This window comes from Microcaecilia unicolor, chromosome 11 (assembly GCF_901765095.1).
Source record: "Microcaecilia unicolor chromosome 11, aMicUni1.1, whole genome shotgun sequence".
Classification (NCBI taxonomy): Eukaryota; Metazoa; Chordata; class Amphibia; order Gymnophiona; family Siphonopidae; genus Microcaecilia; species Microcaecilia unicolor.
In genome coordinates, this window is record NC_044041.1 from 36,390,128 (window position 1) to 36,408,152 (window position 18,025).

The window sequence follows — 18,025 nt, forward strand, 5'->3', positions numbered from 1 at the left end:
TTGTAACAATAAATGTTTATTGTTTTAAAGTTACAGGCATTAAAAAACAGATAATCAATAACACTGAAAACCATAATAGTTAGGCACAAAAAAATCACTATAGAAAAACAGTTCCTAATAATCCTCCTCCAATAAACAAAACCCTAGTATGCAAAAGTGTAGATCCTGATCCCTCCCCCCAAATCCCCCCCTACTCTCCCTCCCCACTAAGATCTCAATGCCAGCTATCTGGAGCACAGGTACTCTTTAAATTCTTATAAACACCAAGGGTCTATAGTTAAAAATAATAAAATCAAAATAACTTACCAACTAACAGTTTTACATCTCTAACACTGAAATCCGGGTCGGGCATGCTACAATGGTAACAGAGAAACAATACTTATAGCATCTAAAAAACATTTAGCATTGCAAATGTTTAAACACTAAAATGATATGCACAAAAAGGTGGAAAATGTTAACTTGTAAATGCCAATATAAGTGTAAGATCAGATTAGATAAATTTAGATTAGACCTAGGGCCCTGTTTTCTAAGCCAAACTATAAGCACGCTATTGTTTTTAGCGTGCACTAACGCTACAGACACCCCTAGCAATATATGGGTGTCGCTAGTGTTAGTGTGGGCTAAAAACACTAGTGCACCTTAGTAAACAGGATCCTTAGTATGCCCATTTGTGCCAACCTACTGTGCTGGTATAGATACTACTCAATCTGCTGTCTTCTTCCTTCCTCCCTCCCTCCCTCCCTCTCTTTCACTCTCCTTCCTGCCACTGTGGATGTCCAGATTTATGTAGCTACTAGCCGTTGAGCCCGTAAAAACGGGCTGGTATTGGGGTTTTCCTTCCCCCTCCCTCCCCCCTCCCCGCGAGGTCGCCACCACTACCGTCCCCCCCCCCCCACCCCCGGAGTTGCCGCCATCCCTCCACCTGGCCTGGGCCTTCTCTCCACTACTAAACTTACACATTCATTCGCCGGAACGCAGCACGCACATCAGCTGAGCTGCCGTCGGCCCTTCCTTCTCTGCCTGTGTCCCGCCCTCCTGTGACGTAACGTCAGCGAGGGCGGGACACAGGCAGGGAAGGAAGGCCGACGGCAGCTCAGCTGATGTGCATGCTGCGTTCCGGCGAATGGATGTGTTAGCAGCGGAGAGAGGGCCCGGGCCAGGTGGGGGGGAGGAACGGTAGCGGCGATCTCAGGCGGGCGGGTGGGCGGGGGGAGCGGTATCAACCTCGGCGGCGCAGTTTTCCTCTCTGTCCCGCCCTCGTCATCACGTATTGACGCGGGGGCGGGACAGAGAGGGAAGTCTCTACTGCGCATTTGCGAGTGAGTCGGTCACTCGCCGTTTATATGTTTGATGGCTACTCTAGTGCTGCATTTTCATTTAATACATTGTGTCCAATAATACATTGTGTCCAATAAAAAAGGTATCATCTTATTTTCTTTTCCATGTTTTATTTTGTTTGATTTCTATTGATAACCTTAAGAGTGGACTAACACGGCTACCACACTCCTCTACAGAACATAAAAGGGTGAGTTTTATGTGTTTTATTGTATTCTGTTAAATAATTACCTGCGTATGTTATTTGTTTTAACTGTAAGCTTTTCAGGGATCATGAGTGGGGAATCGTGTAAGAGTGAATAAATAAATAAATATTTCTGGGCTGCCTTTCAAACAGTTCTAGAGTTTGGATGCATCCTAGGGTCAGCTAGTTCAATATTTTCTGGAGAGCTATTTACACAGGCCTGTGATTCTCAGAGGAGATTCGATCAGCAACCACATAAAACATACCCTAAATGCCAATGGATCCCAAGAAAAGTGGCAATGCACGAGGGCAAGACTTTAGTAGTCCCAAAAGCTTGCAGTTTAAAAATCTGTTAATCTCACTGAGGGTTTTCTCTCTACCCAATTACACTGTTTTCAATTTTTTTCAATAAGCTTGACATATTTTTGCATATTTCTTTTGGCCTTGGTAACAATTTATCCATAGATTTTTTTTATCATAGTGTATATCTTTATAAAATACAGTAGTTAATATGTACCACTAGTATTTCCATACTAATCTACTATTACCCTGCATTACCATAACAGGTGGCATAATCTAGATCAGAGGTTCTCAACCCAGTCCTCAGGATACACCAAACCAGTCAGGTTTTCAGGATATCCACAATGATTATGCAAGAGAGAGCTGTGCATAAAATTGAGGCAGCGCATGCAAATCTATATCATGCATATTCATTGTGGGTATCCAGAAAACCTAACTGGCTAGATGTGTCCTGAGGAGTAGGTTGAGAACCTCTGATCTAGGCCAATAGAATGGATTATTCATTCAATAGTTTATTCTACAGTCATTTCAATGAAAACAGAATCACATATTACCTCAGATTCACAACATCTGATTGATCCACAAATAACAGTACCACGCATAAACCAATCAGCTACTGTTCTATGTGAAATATTTTGTGATACGGGATCATAGATGGCTGTTCTCAGAGTTTACAGAAACTGTAATGCAACAGGAACAACTTAGGTCACCCAGAGTTTTTCCCTAAAGGACAAAGACTGAATATTACTGCTTGCTATGGGTAGTTTTGAGTTGCATAATGCACAGTATGCAAAGCCTGCTGCTATTTTCTCTTAAGAAATACAATTCTGTAACGAAAGGGAAATGGGACTTGATATACCGCCTTTCTGAGTTTTTTTGCAACTACATTCAAAGTGGTTTACATATATTCAGGTACTTATTTTGTACCAGGGGCAATGGATGGTTAAGTGACTTGCCCAGAGTCACATGGAGCTGCAGTGGGAATCGAACTCAGTTCCCCAGGATCAACGTCCACTGCACTAACCACTAGGCTACTCCTCCAGAAATGACAGAGCTCATTTCTGTATTGTTTTACAATACAGAAATGCAAAACAAATGCAAATCTCATTAAAATATGCAGAATCATTACTATAAACAAAAGAAAAAGGTATTAGGGTGTCGTGCGGAAATCGAAGCGTATTTTACAACAGTGCATGTAACTTAATTGGTTAACTAGCTAATCAGCTGTCACGGTTGTATTCAGACCTACTGTTTCTAGCTCTGTGACCTCTCCAGTCTGCCTTTTTCCCTACTGTTGTTCTTCCTGTAAGCCAAGCCTTGCTTTGGTCACCCTGCTTTTGCTTCATTTCCTGTTGTTGTTCTTCCTGTTAGCCAAGCCTCGCTTTGGTCCAGTGGCGTAGCCAAGGTTGGGCCCGGGTGGGCCCCAGCCCATCCAATTTGGGCTAAGGCCCACCCAGTAGCAGCACATCTATGATGTGGCTGGCAGGGATCCCGAAGCCCCTCCAGCTGAAAACTTCCAACAACTATCCCTCCTGACAACTTGTAAATAGCAGATCTTCGACTGCAGTGAGCAGCGACTGATACATACTTATTGCACCGGCCCCACAGCCTTCTCTCTGATGTATTCCCACCTATGCGGAAAGAGGAAGTTGCATCAGAGGGAAGGCTGTGGTGCCAACATAAGCAGTCTGTATTAGTTGCTGCTCGCTGCCAGTGAAAATCTGCTATTTAAAAGGTATACGGGGGAGGGGGGATGTTTGAGAGACCATATGGCATGCTGGCGAGAGAGGACAAGACCAAATCACTTGTGGGACAAGGTGGAGTTCTTCTGCCCACCCATCTTGGGCCCAGGCCCACCCAAAATTGGGTGGTTGGCTACGCCCCTGCTTTGGTCTCCCTGCTTCTGCTTCATTTCCTACTTGTGACATCATCAGCAAGTCCTTTATAAGCACCTGGGAACTATTATGTTTTGACTTTGCAAGAGGTCTCTTAATTTGCCTTTGTGTTACCTGTATAGGTCATATCCCTGCTTGGCTTTGGTCCTGAGAGTCTTGCTCCTGAAGGTCTGTTCTGTGTGTCTTTGAGTCTTGTGTTTCAATGCTTTGCTCTGTTTCTGTGTGTTTGCTTTTGTACCTTGATAGCCTGGCTGTAGAGCCACACCCTGCCCTTGGTGTCTGTATCTGTTTAACTATACCCTTGGCTCCTGCTTTTAGTCTAGCCCTGCTTTTGACTCTTGCTATAGTTAAGCTCTGTGTTTAAGCCAAGCTCTGTGTTTAGCCAAGCTCTGTTCCTGTTTCCCTTGTTCTGTTTCCTGTGTGTGTAGTTATCTGTTAATTCTGAGAGTCTGTGGAAGCCAGTATTGTCCCTAATTACCTCACTGCTATGCAGCTGGGTCTGCTGCCTCTCAATTTGCCTGGTCTCTCCCTTTCCAGCTGTGGAAGCTGGTAAGCACATTGCTTCTTTGTTTGTTTGTTTGTTTGTTTGTTTGTTTGTCTTCCCTTAGTCTGCTTAATCCTTTGCCTGCTATGTTTGCTTCCTTGCTCTTGAGTTCTGTTTCTGCTAAATTCTGTTCCTGTTGTGTGTTTGAGCCAGGTTCTGCCCCTGCTATGTGTTTGAGCTAGTTTCTGTCCCTGCTCTCTGTCAAGCCATGTCCCTTTCAGTATCCTGTTCCAGTGAAGCTAAGTCCCTTTCAGACTGCTGTTCCAGTCAAGCCAAGCCCGTTCCAGAATCTGGTTCCAGTCAAGCCAAGCCTGTTCCTGAATCCTGTTTGAGAATCCTGAATCTTGTTCCTGCCTTGTGTATTGTCTTGCTTCTGTTATTCTGTTGCCTAGCTCCTGCCCTGTCTGTCTAGATGTGCTTTGTTTTGTCTCTTTCAGTCTAGTCCTGTCCAGATCCAGTCCTTGCCTTGTCCTTGTCGTGCCCTTTTCTGGACCCAGTTTTAATCTACTTCCGTGTTTTGCCTTGTCTTGCATTTCTGGGTCCCAGTTTTAATCCAGTTCCGAGTCTTGCCTTGTCCTGTCTGGGTGCCAGTTCTGGCCCTTTGCCTTCTTTCCTTGCCTCATCTGGATCCGGTTCTTGTGTTGTCCATTGTGTTTAGTTACCTCTGTCCTGCCTTGTTGAGTCTGTTAGTTTATCCTAGTCCAGTATACTTGTGCCAGCCCAGCTCCGGCTTTGGTCCAAGGGCTCACCATTCCTGACAGTTGTGACATCAGCAGTGTCAATTGGATGTTAAGAAATTATCAGCACTAATTGACATTAAATAAGATTTACATGGACAACTCGCTCAGTGTATTCTGTAATGTGGTGCACTTAAATTCTAAGTTGCATAAGTCAAAAGATGTTGGATGGAAGTGGCGAGGAGAGGGGAACAAACACTGTGGGGCCTTTTTATAAAGCAGCGATAAGGCTAACGCGTGGGTAGCGCACCCCCCCCCCAAATCGGTACTACCACCAGGGTAGCACAGGCACCCAGTGGTAATTCCGAAGTTGGTGTGTCCTGGTTCCCACAGTAGAAAATAGTTTTCTACTTTCTACTGGTGGGGGGCGTTCCCGGCGGTAATCCGCAGCACGCCCACATTGACATGTGCTGCATGATTACCGCGTGAGTAGTGCCTGAGCCCTTACCGCTAGGTCAATGGCTGGCAGTAATGGCTCAGGCAGTAAATAACCACGTACTACCTTTCATTTTAGTGCACGGCCATTTAACTGCCCCATTGAAAAATGCCTTTTTTCCCAGCTGTGGTAAAAAATGGCCCAGCGCACACCAAAAACATGCACCCACACTACCGCAGGCCACTTTTCACCACAGCTAAGTAAAAGGACCCCTGTATTAGCTGTACCTAATGTTTGGTAACTCAATAGCAAAATAAAGGCTAGCAGAGCTGAAGCCTGGTGGCCATCTGGCAACCTACCAAAAGCATTGACACATGATACTTTATGGTTGCCAGTATCCTCAGAATTTCTGTTACAGTACTGCTAAACATTACTGTACATATGGCCAACAGGAAGATGTTGGACTGGGGAGCTCGGGCTGAGAGACAAGTGTTAAAAGCACCTGTATATATTTTCAGAATACTGTAAACACTATTCTGTTCAATATTATTTTTCTGTGCATTATTTTGTTTTTTTTTTGGTACAGAATTCCTCGGAGTGTTTACAGAGTGCATAATACCATCAATAACAGAGGTACTGGGGGAGGCAGCTGGTAGACAGTGAAAGAGTTTTTCCCTGCTGTGTACAAAAGTGCCCCTATTGTCCTTTTTTTTTTTTTGAGTGGTGCTCCTATAGGGGGTGCAGTGTTCCCTTTTAAGCTGTGCTAAATATCCAGTATCTAAGTACAATTCAGAGTAGGTACTGTAAGGAAAGCATGCAGAGTATGGCTCATGGAATTCTTTCCAATCTCCCTGCGAGTTTTTATGTGTATGTCTATGTATATATCTGTAATAAGTGCTCATAAGGTAATGTAATGGAAACTTTTTGCTCATGTCAACTCGGTCCTTAGAGCAGGGGTTGTCAACCCAGTCCTCAGGACACACCTAGCCAGTCTGATTTTCAGGATATCCACAATTAATATGCATGAGAGAAGATTTGCATGGCATAGAGGTAGTGTATGCAAATTTATCTCATGCATATTTACTGTGCATATCCTGAAAACCTGACTGGCTACGTCTGTCCCGAGGAGTGGTTTGAGAACCTCTCCAGGTCAGTAAGATTGAACTAAGAGAGAACAAAAGAGAGAGAGAGAGAGTGTGTGTGTGTGTGTGTCTGTCTGTCTGTCTGTCTCTCTGTCTGTCTGTGTGTGTGTATGAATGTTGGACTTTCCTATTTATATCTGAAGTTCCTTTTCTCTGTTTTATTTATGTAACTTGTAATGATTTTTGTAAACCGTTTTGATCTATTGTGTAGCTAAGTGGATAACAAGTATTGTAATAAACATAAAAATAAGCAATCTTCAATCATTTCTATGACTTTGTACTTATTATAGTGTAAAGGAAGTTTCTCTTTAGATCATTCTCTTATTTATTTATTTATTTATTTATTTCATTCATTCAAGTGGAACCAGGCTGTAATCCACTGCCATGAGGCTTCATTTTAACTACCCAATGATTTTTTCCTCTATTCCCTCTCCCCATACTTCAGCTGGGACATTATGGCAACCATCTTGGGCTGAAGAATACAAAGGTTGGCCCCTTTTGGAACCTGACAACTGTTTAAGCATCACTCCATGCAATGGCCACAATTCTCCCCAATTGCTGGAGCTGTATTCTGGGACGCAGAAGTTCTGGCTTTAGGACTAAAGTGGGAACTTTCTGCATGGACATGCAGAGCACTTACCACCTGAGCCACTGGATCTGCCCTTTTCAGATCATTTTTATGGAACTTTCTATTTGAAATAATGAGGCATTAAGAAACTTAATAGAGCTGATTATGTGCATTATTTTTGTTCTAGATGAAAAAAAAAAAACACATTGAGAGAATCTATCAGGAAACCGACAAAAGAATCGGTTGGCCTGCTGGATGACCGGGGTGTAAAAGGGACGATCAAGGAAGACAAAGAAATAGCAGAAAAGCTGAATGAGTTCTTTGCTTCGATCTTCACCGAGGAAGATTTGGGTGGGATACCGGTGCCGGACAGGGTATTTGAAGCTGAAGAGTCGGAAAAAACTTACTGAAATATCTGTAAATCTGGAAGACGTAATGGAGCAGTTCTGCAAACTGAAGAGTAGCAAATCTCCTGGACCAGATAGTATTCACCCTAGGGTACTGATAGAACTAAAAAGTCAGCTGGCAGAGCTACTGTTATTGATTTGTAATTTATCCTTAAAATGTATCGCCGATATTTTAAAAAGGTTCCAGCGGAGGCCCGGGAAATTATAAATTACAGAGCACATTCAAAAGCATGGACTAATGGGACAAAGTCAACATGGACTTAGTGAAGGGAAGTCTTGCCTCACCAATCTGCTACATTTCTTTGAAGGGGTAAACAAACATGTGGACAAAGGTGAGTCAGTTGATATTGTGTATCTAGATTTTCAGAAGGTGTTTGATAAGGTCCCTCATGAAAGACTACAGAGGAAATTAGAGGGACATGGGATCGGAGGTAGTGTCTTACTGTGGATTAAAAACTGGTTGAAAGATAGAAAACAGAGAGTAGGATTAAAAGGTCAATATTCGCAATGGAGAAGGGTAGTTAGCGGGGTCCCTCAGGGACCGGTGCTGGGACCTCTGCTTTTTAACATATTCATAAATGACCTAGAGATGGGGGTAACTAGTGAGGTAATCAAATTTGCCGATGACACAAAGTTATTCAAAGTAGTCAAATCGCGGGAAGATTGTGAAAAACTACAAGAGGACCTTATGAGACTGGGAGATTGGGCGTCTAAATGGCAGATGACGTTTAATGTGATGCATGTGGGAAAGAGGAACCCAAACTATAACTACGTCATACAAAGTTCAGAGTTGGGAGTCACGGACCGAGAAACGGATCTAGGTGTCATCAATGATAATACGTTGAAAACTTCTGCTCAATGTGCTGCTGCGGCTAGGAAAGCAAATAGAATGTTGGGTATCATTAGGAAAGGGATTGAAAACAAAAATAAGGATATTATTCTGCCACTGTATCGCTCCATGGTGCAACCGCACCACAAGTATTGTGTTCAATTCTGGTCGCCGCACCTCAAAAAAGACATAGTGGAATTGGAAAGGTGCAGAGAAGGGCAACAAAGATGATACAGGGGATTGGACAACTTCCCTATCAGGATAGGCTAAAGAGGCTGGGGCTCTTCAGCTTGGAGAAAAGGCAGCTGAGGGGAGATATGATAGAGGTCTATAAGATAATGAGTGGAATGGAACGGGTCAATGTGGAGCGTCTGTTTACGCTTTCCAAAAATACTAGGACAAGGGGGCATGCGATGAAGCTGCAGTGTGGAACATTTAAAACGAATCAAAGAAAATGTTTCTTCACTCAACGCGTAGTTAAACTCTGGAATTCGCTGCCGGAAAAGTGGTTAAGGTGGTTAACTTAACGGACTTCAAAAAGGGTTGGACGGCTTCCTGGAGGAAAAAGCCATAGAATGTTATTGAATGGACGAGGGAATAATACAGTATTTCTAGGATGGGTGGGACAAATAGCTTGTTCTTTTGGCCGCTGTCGGTGACAGGGTGCTGGGCTCGATGGACCCTTGGTCTGTCCCAGCATGGCGATGCTTAAGCTATATACCTTGTTTATACCATCATATTCACAACCTAAGGTTTCTTAATTAGTGTGTCTATGGATCTGTTTAGAAGATGTCCTTTTACCAAGCCACGTAGAAAAGTGGTCGGCACTGGTGTCAGTCATAGGTTTTCCATGCACTGCGGCCATTTTTAGCATGGTGGTAAAATGGCCACCATGCCATATTTGTCTTGTAAATGGCCACGTGATAATTTCCCCATTAGCATGTAACCATTACCATAGGAGCCCTTACTGCCACCTATTTAGGAGGCAGTAAGGGCTCCCACGCTACTCCCACACTAATTGGGTAGCATGCAGTATTGTATCCACGCTACCCAATTAGCACAGGCACACCTACCCTGCACCCATGAGCATGCCTCCTGTGCTGGAAAAATAAAAAATATTTTTAGTTAGGAGCTAGTGTGTGGGGAAAACTACCATGGGACACTTCAATGCATCCTGCAGTAGTGCCCTTTCAGCACACAGTAGGCCCACGTTAGGCCTACCACGCCTTAATACAGTGGTGTACCGAGGGCAGGGCGGTGGGGGCGGTCTGTCCCAGGTGCACGCTGCAGGAGGGGTGCAAGGAGAAGCTGCGTGGCTGTTGGCTCTGCCGGTTCCCTGCTCCCTCTGCTGTTACTTCCTGTTCCAGGGCAGAGGGAACAGGGAACCGGCAGAGCCAACAGCCACGCAGCTGTTCACAGCACCCCAGGAGGTAACAGTAATGCACTCGGGGGGGGGGGGTGTTGGAGTTGATGCGCCTAGGGGGGGCGATGCTGCACCGGGGGGGGGGGGGGTTGAGGGGGGGGAACACTGCACCGGGAAGGGGATGCTGCAGTGGCAATCCATCCCGGGTGGCAGCCAACCAAAGAAAACCACTGCCTTAATAAAAGGGCCCCTTAGTGCGACACACTTATTTTTTATTTATTTATTTATTTAGTCATGACATTTGTATCCCCACATTATTCCGAACAAGCTCACGTTCAATGTGGCTTACATTCAAGAAAAACATCAAAAATATGATACAGTCAGATAATTAATCATAACATTTTAACATATTAGGAATAATTGTGAGTTTGTCATGAAGCTAGGCTAGAGTATTGGTTATGTTGAAACACATAAGAGAGACAGCAACATTAGTTTATTGTCTTTTGATTACATATGTACTTAATAGAGAAGCCTTTAATCATTTACGGAATCTCAGATAATCTTCTAAGTACCTTAATTGCTTGGGTACAGAATTCCAAAGTTTGGTACTCTGATATGCAAAGCCTGTTGAGGAGGTGCTAAGTGAACCCACAGTAAGGGGTAAATTCTCAAAAGGCTGTCAAATTTTAGGCACCGGGAGGATGCATGCTAAGAGTGAATTCAACACCAGCTGTTTGCACAACTGTCATTACAGAATGCTAGCATTAGTCCGCATTTATGTACCTAATTTTAGGCACAAGCACTTATGCTAGCTCAATGGCTGACGTAAATACTGTAGGCAGTTAGGCGCGTAAATGAGAGCATTCTATGGCCTAAACGTATAACTGCCTGACACCCCCCCCAACCTGCCCATGCCCTGCCCTTGAAGTTACACACTCTGGAATCTGAGCATGCAAATTATAGAACAGCAACTAAGAGCAGTTATATGCTTGCTAACTGATGCCAATTAGCACCAATTAAGGCTAATTATATCCAATAACTGGCTGCTACCTGCAATTAACAGCCAATTATTGAATTAAGTGTGCAACTGATCTTATTTTTATTACTTGTGTGTGCAAATTTGTGTGCTAGTTGGAAATTTGAGTGTGCAAGTTTATATAATTAGGGGGTAATTGTACAAGTGAGAGCACGCAGTACGTACCCTGCACTAACTGCCGTATGCTATCCATGCCTATTCTCTGCCCACACCCCATCTACTTCCCAGCCCTTTATAGAATCATGTTTACAGCACAAAAGTTTGAGCAACATTTATAGAATTCCGCCCTAACTACTTACCACCCTTTAGTAAAAGGGTCCCTTTAATATCAACGAATAAAAGGAGGGAGAACATTTTAAAAGGGTTAGTCATGTTTGAGATGAGCATAAACATCTAAGTTCCCATTTTGCAAAGTCGGGATATGTATGTCAAAAACCCAAATGCGTACGAATGGCAAGGGGGTATATTTTAAGCAGGACATTTCAGAAGGGGAATAAACACTGATGTCCTAACAGATGTCATCAAGCACATTTTAAGTTTTAGAAAACTGCTCCAATTGAGCAGTACTCCGCTGGAGGGGTTAGGGGAGGTTGCCCTCTTAATCCCCCTAAATGGATTTTGTGCCCCCAAAAAGCCAAACTGGCAAGGGATACTAGTATCTGTGACAGTGTCAGGAAAATGCATGTTTATATTTCTAAACTGGCCAAGATAACGTTATCAAGAATGTGCCAGCACATACATGTTTATGTGTTGGTTTTTTACCCATTTGTTTATGCTGCATGCACTTGGGACTCAATTCTGTAAATGGTGCCAAAAAATCGGCACCAATAAAAAGGGGTGGGTTGGGGATAAAAGAGTTAAAAGATTGGTGCCGCTAAGCAATGACACATAATTGCGCAGTGTATTTTAATATAGGAATTTCTTCTTGTGTATCATCAGACTGTGGACCTTGTAAATTTCAACATGTCACCAATAAAAATGTTGAAACATAAAAATGAGTGCGAAACGCTATTCAAATAAACGACACTTAGAGTTGGCCAGCATTTGGTGCCGGGATCCGTGTCCAATTTTGGGCACCAGGATTTACACCAACTGAAACCTGGTGTAAATTCTCATGCCCTAATTAGGTGCGGATATGCCTTCCTCTGTAACACTGAGCAAAATTCAAGGAATGTCCTCAATCTGCCCTGTGCTCCTCTCATGTCCGTACCCTCTTTTCGGATCTGCACATAAAATTTCTGTGTGGTCCTGGCACCTAAAGATGCACGCATACATTTAGATGAATGCCGATTAGCGACGATAACTGATTAACGCCCAATTATCAGTGCTAATTGGCTCATTTGTCAATTAAATTGCATGTGCAGATAGGGTACACACCTAAATTTGCACACACAATTTTGAGCGTAATATTTAGAATTAGGGTGGTAGTACATAAATGTCCATTTCTCCTGTATTTAGGACAGATTCTATGCCAGCAGATTCTATTCTAAAATATTTGTAAAACTTGCATCGCCCTGACCTAGACGTCTCAATTCTGACTTCTATGTCCTTTCTAAAATGGAGCTGCCCACATCTCACATTTGATATATTTATGTAGCGTGCATTTTAATAAGGAAAGGTTCATCTGTACTCACTTAATCCCCAGTCCATCCTTAGTTATGAAGAGAAGAGGAACCCTAAGAGCTTCTTGCTGTACATACTCATAGGTGAAATCTGATGAAATATTAGAACAAAAACAAAGCTGCTATTAAAAAATAATACCTGCATTTATAAGATTATCTTATTTACATTTAATTACAATTTATATGTTGCTCAATTTACCTTTCTTGGCAGCTTATATCCAAACACAATGCAAACTACATAACCAATAATAAAACATGTAAAATACATACAACATCATAAAAACAAAATAAAATTACATAAATCAAAGCATCATAAAATAACATTGAAGAGTCAAATGAAATATCTTCTTGCTGTAGCATCAATATACTCATTCTGACCATCAAATCTTCCAATAGAAATTACTCTGAAATACATCAAACTCATCAAATTCACAAGCTTTGTTTTACATTTTCTATCAATAAAACTTGGGAGCCCTTTTACTAAGCTGCAGTAACCACGAATGCATGCTTACTGCGGGTTAAAATCCAGTACCGTGGGGTGCGCTCAATTGTCCACGGTAGCTTCTCACACGCTAAAAAATACTTTTTATTTTTTGGTGCTGGGGGTGTATTTGAGGGCAGAGAGTAGGTAGGCATGCCCAGTGCTAATCTGTTAACGCAAATACATCATCCCACACCAACCGATTAGTGTGTGGTTAGCACGAGAGCCCTTACCACCTAGAAAATAGGTGTCGGTAAGAGTTCCAGCATTAATGGCCACACACTCATTGGGAAATTAATGAAAGGCCATTAAATGAGGAAACAGAAAACGTGGCCATTTTACAGCTGCACTGAAAGTGGCTTCTGCATGCAGGAAACCCACTCACTAGTTATAACATAGGGCACGTTTTAGTGCAGCTTAGTAAAAGGGCCCCTTGTTTTTTATGACAATTATTATCGGCTGAGTTCCTAAATTTAGGCTTCTAAATTTGTCCCCTATTTTAAGTCAAAATCAGGAGCCTGGAGGGGTCTTTTACTTAGGCACGCTGGCGTTTTTACCATGTGCTAAAAATAGGCGTGCGCTAAAAGCTAAAGACGCCCATAGGAATACATTGGCGTCTTTAGCGTTTAACATGCACCTATTTTTAGCGTGCGCTAAAAAACACCAGCGCGCCTAAGAAAAGACCCTCTAACTTTCCAGCTGAAAATTCATCTTAATTTAGGAGCTTAAATGTAATGCTTATAAATTTAGGCCTGCTATTCATTTGCCTTGATTTATGAGTCAAATTTATGAGTCTAATGCTGAAAAGCAGTGCTAAGCTCCTAAATGTTTACCCATCCTAAATTCACCCCTGCTGCCATCCATTTTTTATGCTCTTAAATTATGAGTTTAGTGAAATTTTGAGTATAAATTTAGACACTCAGCCCTAGCAAATTTCAAAGAGGCCGACTTAGGAGCATAACTCTTAAAGTTAGAAACAAAAATCCTTTGAGTATTGGGTTCAGTGTTACTGAAAGACTAATTCATTGCGATCTTTTGTAATGGACACTGAATGGGAGAAAAGCCTTAGTAAATCAAGCCCTTATGGAACCAATTTTCAACAGCACACCTGATTGCAAAGTCTACATGAACTCTGCACCTGTCAATCTTGTACCTAGTGTTCCGAGGAAAAGCATGCACATGCTTTCTCTTTGAATATTGCCCACAGATGAAAGGGACCCACAAACTTTGAACCTGCTTGTTTCTGCAGCCAGAGTTTTGCTGGACATCAATGCATTTAGCTTTGAACATCCATTTTTTGTGCATTGGACCTGATATTTAAAAAGCAGTTACATGTTTGGTGCACTGCTGAACATAACTGCTTTAAAGAAAATACAGTAGTATTACATGTATTCCAGTGGTATTATATGTATAATGCTATACATATATTCAACTACATGTATAGTGCTATATGTAGAGTGGAGGGGGCATGGTTAGGGCATTTTGGGGATCGCACCCACTATACATATAAGTTATATTGAAGGTAACTTTCTACAGATAACTTATATGTGTGCTGCAGCATTTTAAAAAGGACATACTAAGCAGAACTGAGACGACCAGATCATGATGTCTCAAGTTCCTCTAGTGTTTTAGAACAGGATCTGCCAACTTAGGGGTCCTTTTACTACGCTGCGCTAAAAGGGAGCCTTGCAGTAACTGAACCACTTACCATGCGGTCATTTTGGGGGGGGGAGCACTTACCGCCACCTACTGAGGTGGTGGTAAGGGCTCCCACAGTAACCGGGCAGTGCCAATTAGCGCCAGGTAAGCACCAGATCTACAAAAATAGAAAATGGTGCATGCTGGAGACGGGAACTACCACCGGGCTCCTCTGGTAGCCCGGCAGTAGTTACGGATTGGCGTGCGGCAAGCCCTCTGCCACATGCCAACTCTTTAGTAAAAGAGCTCCTTCGAGCATGTTCTAAAATACACTAAAGAAAGGACATTTATGCACACATAGTGTGTGGCAGAAGCATCGATTTGAGAACCATAAACACCTAAAATATCAATGGGGTCACCATGATCACTACTACTACTACTACTTAACATTTCTAGAGCGCTACTAGGGTTACGCAGTGCTGTACAATTTAACAAAGAGAGACAGTCCCTGCTCAAAGAGCTTACAATCTAATAGACAAGTGAACGGTCGGTCCGATAGGGGCAGTCAAATTGGGGCAGTCTGGATTCACTGAACAGTAAGGGTTAGGTGCCGAACGCAGCATTGAAGAGGTGGGCTTTAAGGAAAGACTTGAAGACGGGCAGGGAGGGGGCTTGGCGTAAGGGTTCAGGAAGGTTGTTCCAAGCATAGGGTGAGGCGAGGCAGAATGAGCGGAGCCTGGAGTTGGCGGTGGTGGAGAAGGATACTGAGAGGAGGGATTTATCCTGTGAACGGAGGTTACGGGCGGGAACGTAAGGGGAGATGAGGGTAGAAAGATAGTGAGGGGCAGCAGACTGAGTGCATTTGTAGGTAAGAAGGAGAAGCTTGAATTGAATGCGGTATCTGATCGGAAGCCAGTGAAGTGACCTGACATGTATATTACATGTGTACGTTCTGATATAGTAGCACACACATATATATATATGCTAGAACATACACATTTATGTTAGTCATTTTAGAAACATATTTGTGGGGGGTTTTTCCGAAGCTGTCAGAGAGCCCAGTATCCCTTGCAGCTCCACTTTGGGGGATTAAAAAGGCAACCTCCCCTAATCCCTCCAATGGAGTGCTGCTCAACAGGAGCACTTTTCTGAAACCCAGACATCCCACGTAGCAGGTACAAATCCCGGCATTGATCTTTTTGGACAAATACGCGTATTCCCATTCTGAAAAGGAGGCAACATGTTTATTATTTAGGTCCACACTAGTCCTGCCCAAAACATACCCAAACCATGTCCCCTTGCCATATGCACTTTTTGTTGAAAGAGGTCCGAACTATTCAGAAGGTTGCGGTTTGTCCAATTTTTTTGCTTAAGAAATCAGACAAAATTATGTATTATTTTGTCAAGCTTCACTGGCTTAGTGTTGAGGCCAGGATCACTTTTAAACTAGGATGTCTTTTGTGGAATATAATTCAGGGCATAGTGCCTTTATATACAGTGGGGGAAATAAGTATTTGATCCCTTGCTGATTTTGTAAGTTTGCCCACTGACAAAGACATGAGCAGCCCATAATTGAAGGGTAGGTTATTGGTAACAGTGAGAGATAGCACATCACAAATTAAATCCGGAAAATCACATTGTGGAAAGTATATGAATTTATTTGCATTCTGCAGAGGGAAATAAGTATTTAATCCCTCTGGCAAACAAGACCTAATACTTGGTGGCAAAACCCTTGTTGGCAAGCACAGCGGTCAGACGTCTTCTGTAGTTGATGATGAGGTTTGCACACATGTCAGGAGGAATTTTGGTCCACTCCTCTTTGCAGATCATCTCTAAATCATTAAGAGTTCTGGGCTGTCGCTTGGCAACTCGCAGCTTCAGCTCCCTCCATAAGTTTTCAATGGGATTAAGGTCTGGTGACTGGCTAGGCCACTCCATGACCCTAATGTGCTTCTTCCTGAGCCACTCCTTTGTTGCCTTGGCTGTATGTTTTGGGTCATTGTCGTGCTGGAAGACCCAGCCACGACCCATTTTTAAGGCCCTGGCGGAGGGAAGGAGGTTGTCACTCAGAATTGTACGGTACAAGGCCCCATCCATTCTCCCATTGATGCGGTGAAGTAGTCCTGTGCCCTTAGCAGAGAAACACCCCCAAAACATAACATTTCCACCTCCATGCTTGACAGTGGGGACGGTGTTCTTTGGGTCATAGGCAGCATTTCTCTTCCTCCAAACACGGCGAGTTGAGTTCATGCCAAAGAGCTCAATTTTTGTCTCATCTGACCACAGCACCTTCTCCCAATCACTCTCGGCATCATCCAGGTGTTCACTGGCAAACTTCAGACGGGCCGTCACATGTGCCTTTTGTGAAATTTTACTGCCTAATTTAAGATTTTTACCTAGTTATGCTTGTTTAAAAGGAGCCTTAAAAACGTATTGTTTAACAGATATGTGATTAATAAATAATCATATATATTTGGAATGTTTTTTAAATGAGTTAATTTACAATAGTTTCTGTTAAATTGTGACATCCTAGGCAAATTGTGTCCTATTGCCTTGTTTTAGTTTTAGATGTGTATATTCTGGCTTTCTAAAATAAGGATTAGATGTATATACAATGTTGCATGGTACCTGGTCAAAATAGCCCTGACAAAAAAACTCCAAACAAAAAAAGCTCCCGACATAATAGTCCCTGACATAACAGCCACTGTCAAAATGGCCTGCCCACATAATAACCCTTGACAAATTAGCCCCCCAACAAAAGGGCCCGATCAAGCTTCCCAGAATATGGGTCTGCATTTTTTTCCTAATAATCTTACCTTGCCAAACAGGATAAGGTTGGTAAGACTATGAAAATGATGACAATATTACTTTATTTTTTTAATTAGCATGTTGATGGAAGAATAGTTTCTTTAAATAGCAGAACAGATCATGAATACCAGTTGGTAGCTATAGAATTTTGTTTATTTATATACGCTTTATGCAATTGAATGCTGGTAGGAGTCTTTATCAGTGAAGATTTCAGTTGTAGTTTATTATATTTTTTGTGATGTGTTATTTTTTTCTTAGGGGGCTGCTTTGTTAAGGGGACTATTTTGTGTAGAGGCTATTTTGTCAAGGGTTGTTTTGTGGGAGGGGCCATTTTATCAAGGGCTATTTTGTTACAAGGCTGTTTTGTCAGGGCTTTTATGTCACGGCTATTTTGTCTGGGCTATTATGACTGAGTGCCAATGTGCATGTATAAATGGAAGGTTATACATGTCTAAAACTCAAATAACATTTCTAAAATAACTATCATAATCATACATATACGTGTACATTAAGTGGCGCTTGCTTCATATATAGCGCTACTGAATATTTGATTAATTTGAAATGTCCAGATTAGATGTTTCAAATTACTTTGTAGACACCTTGCTGAAATTTTGGGCTCATTCCCCCTAATGCTATAAAATCGGGTGCCCAACTTTACACTTAGCATGCAAAGCCGCATGTGCAATTTATAGAATATGGTCAGTTACACACACAACTCAACTTAATAAATTAACTGCTAATTGAAGTTAACAACCAATCA

General features: G+C 42.5%; 1 protein-coding gene across 4 annotated transcripts in view; it reads right to left on the bottom strand.

The window, feature by feature from the left end:
• The window catches only part of KDM2B (lysine demethylase 2B), a 322,873-nt gene that overhangs the window by 297,870 nt on the left and 6,978 nt on the right, over positions 1-18,025 (bottom strand). For all 4 annotated transcript variants that reach the window (XM_030218309.1, XM_030218308.1, XM_030218306.1 and 1 more), the window contains 2 exons: positions 12,351-12,429; positions 307-353 (listed from right to left, as the gene is read on the bottom strand). In XM_030218309.1, the coding sequence (XP_030074169.1) occupies positions 307-352 (46 nt within the window). In that variant the 5' untranslated portion in view covers position 353; positions 12,351-12,429. The remainder of the gene's footprint in view (positions 1-306; positions 354-12,350; positions 12,430-18,025) is intronic.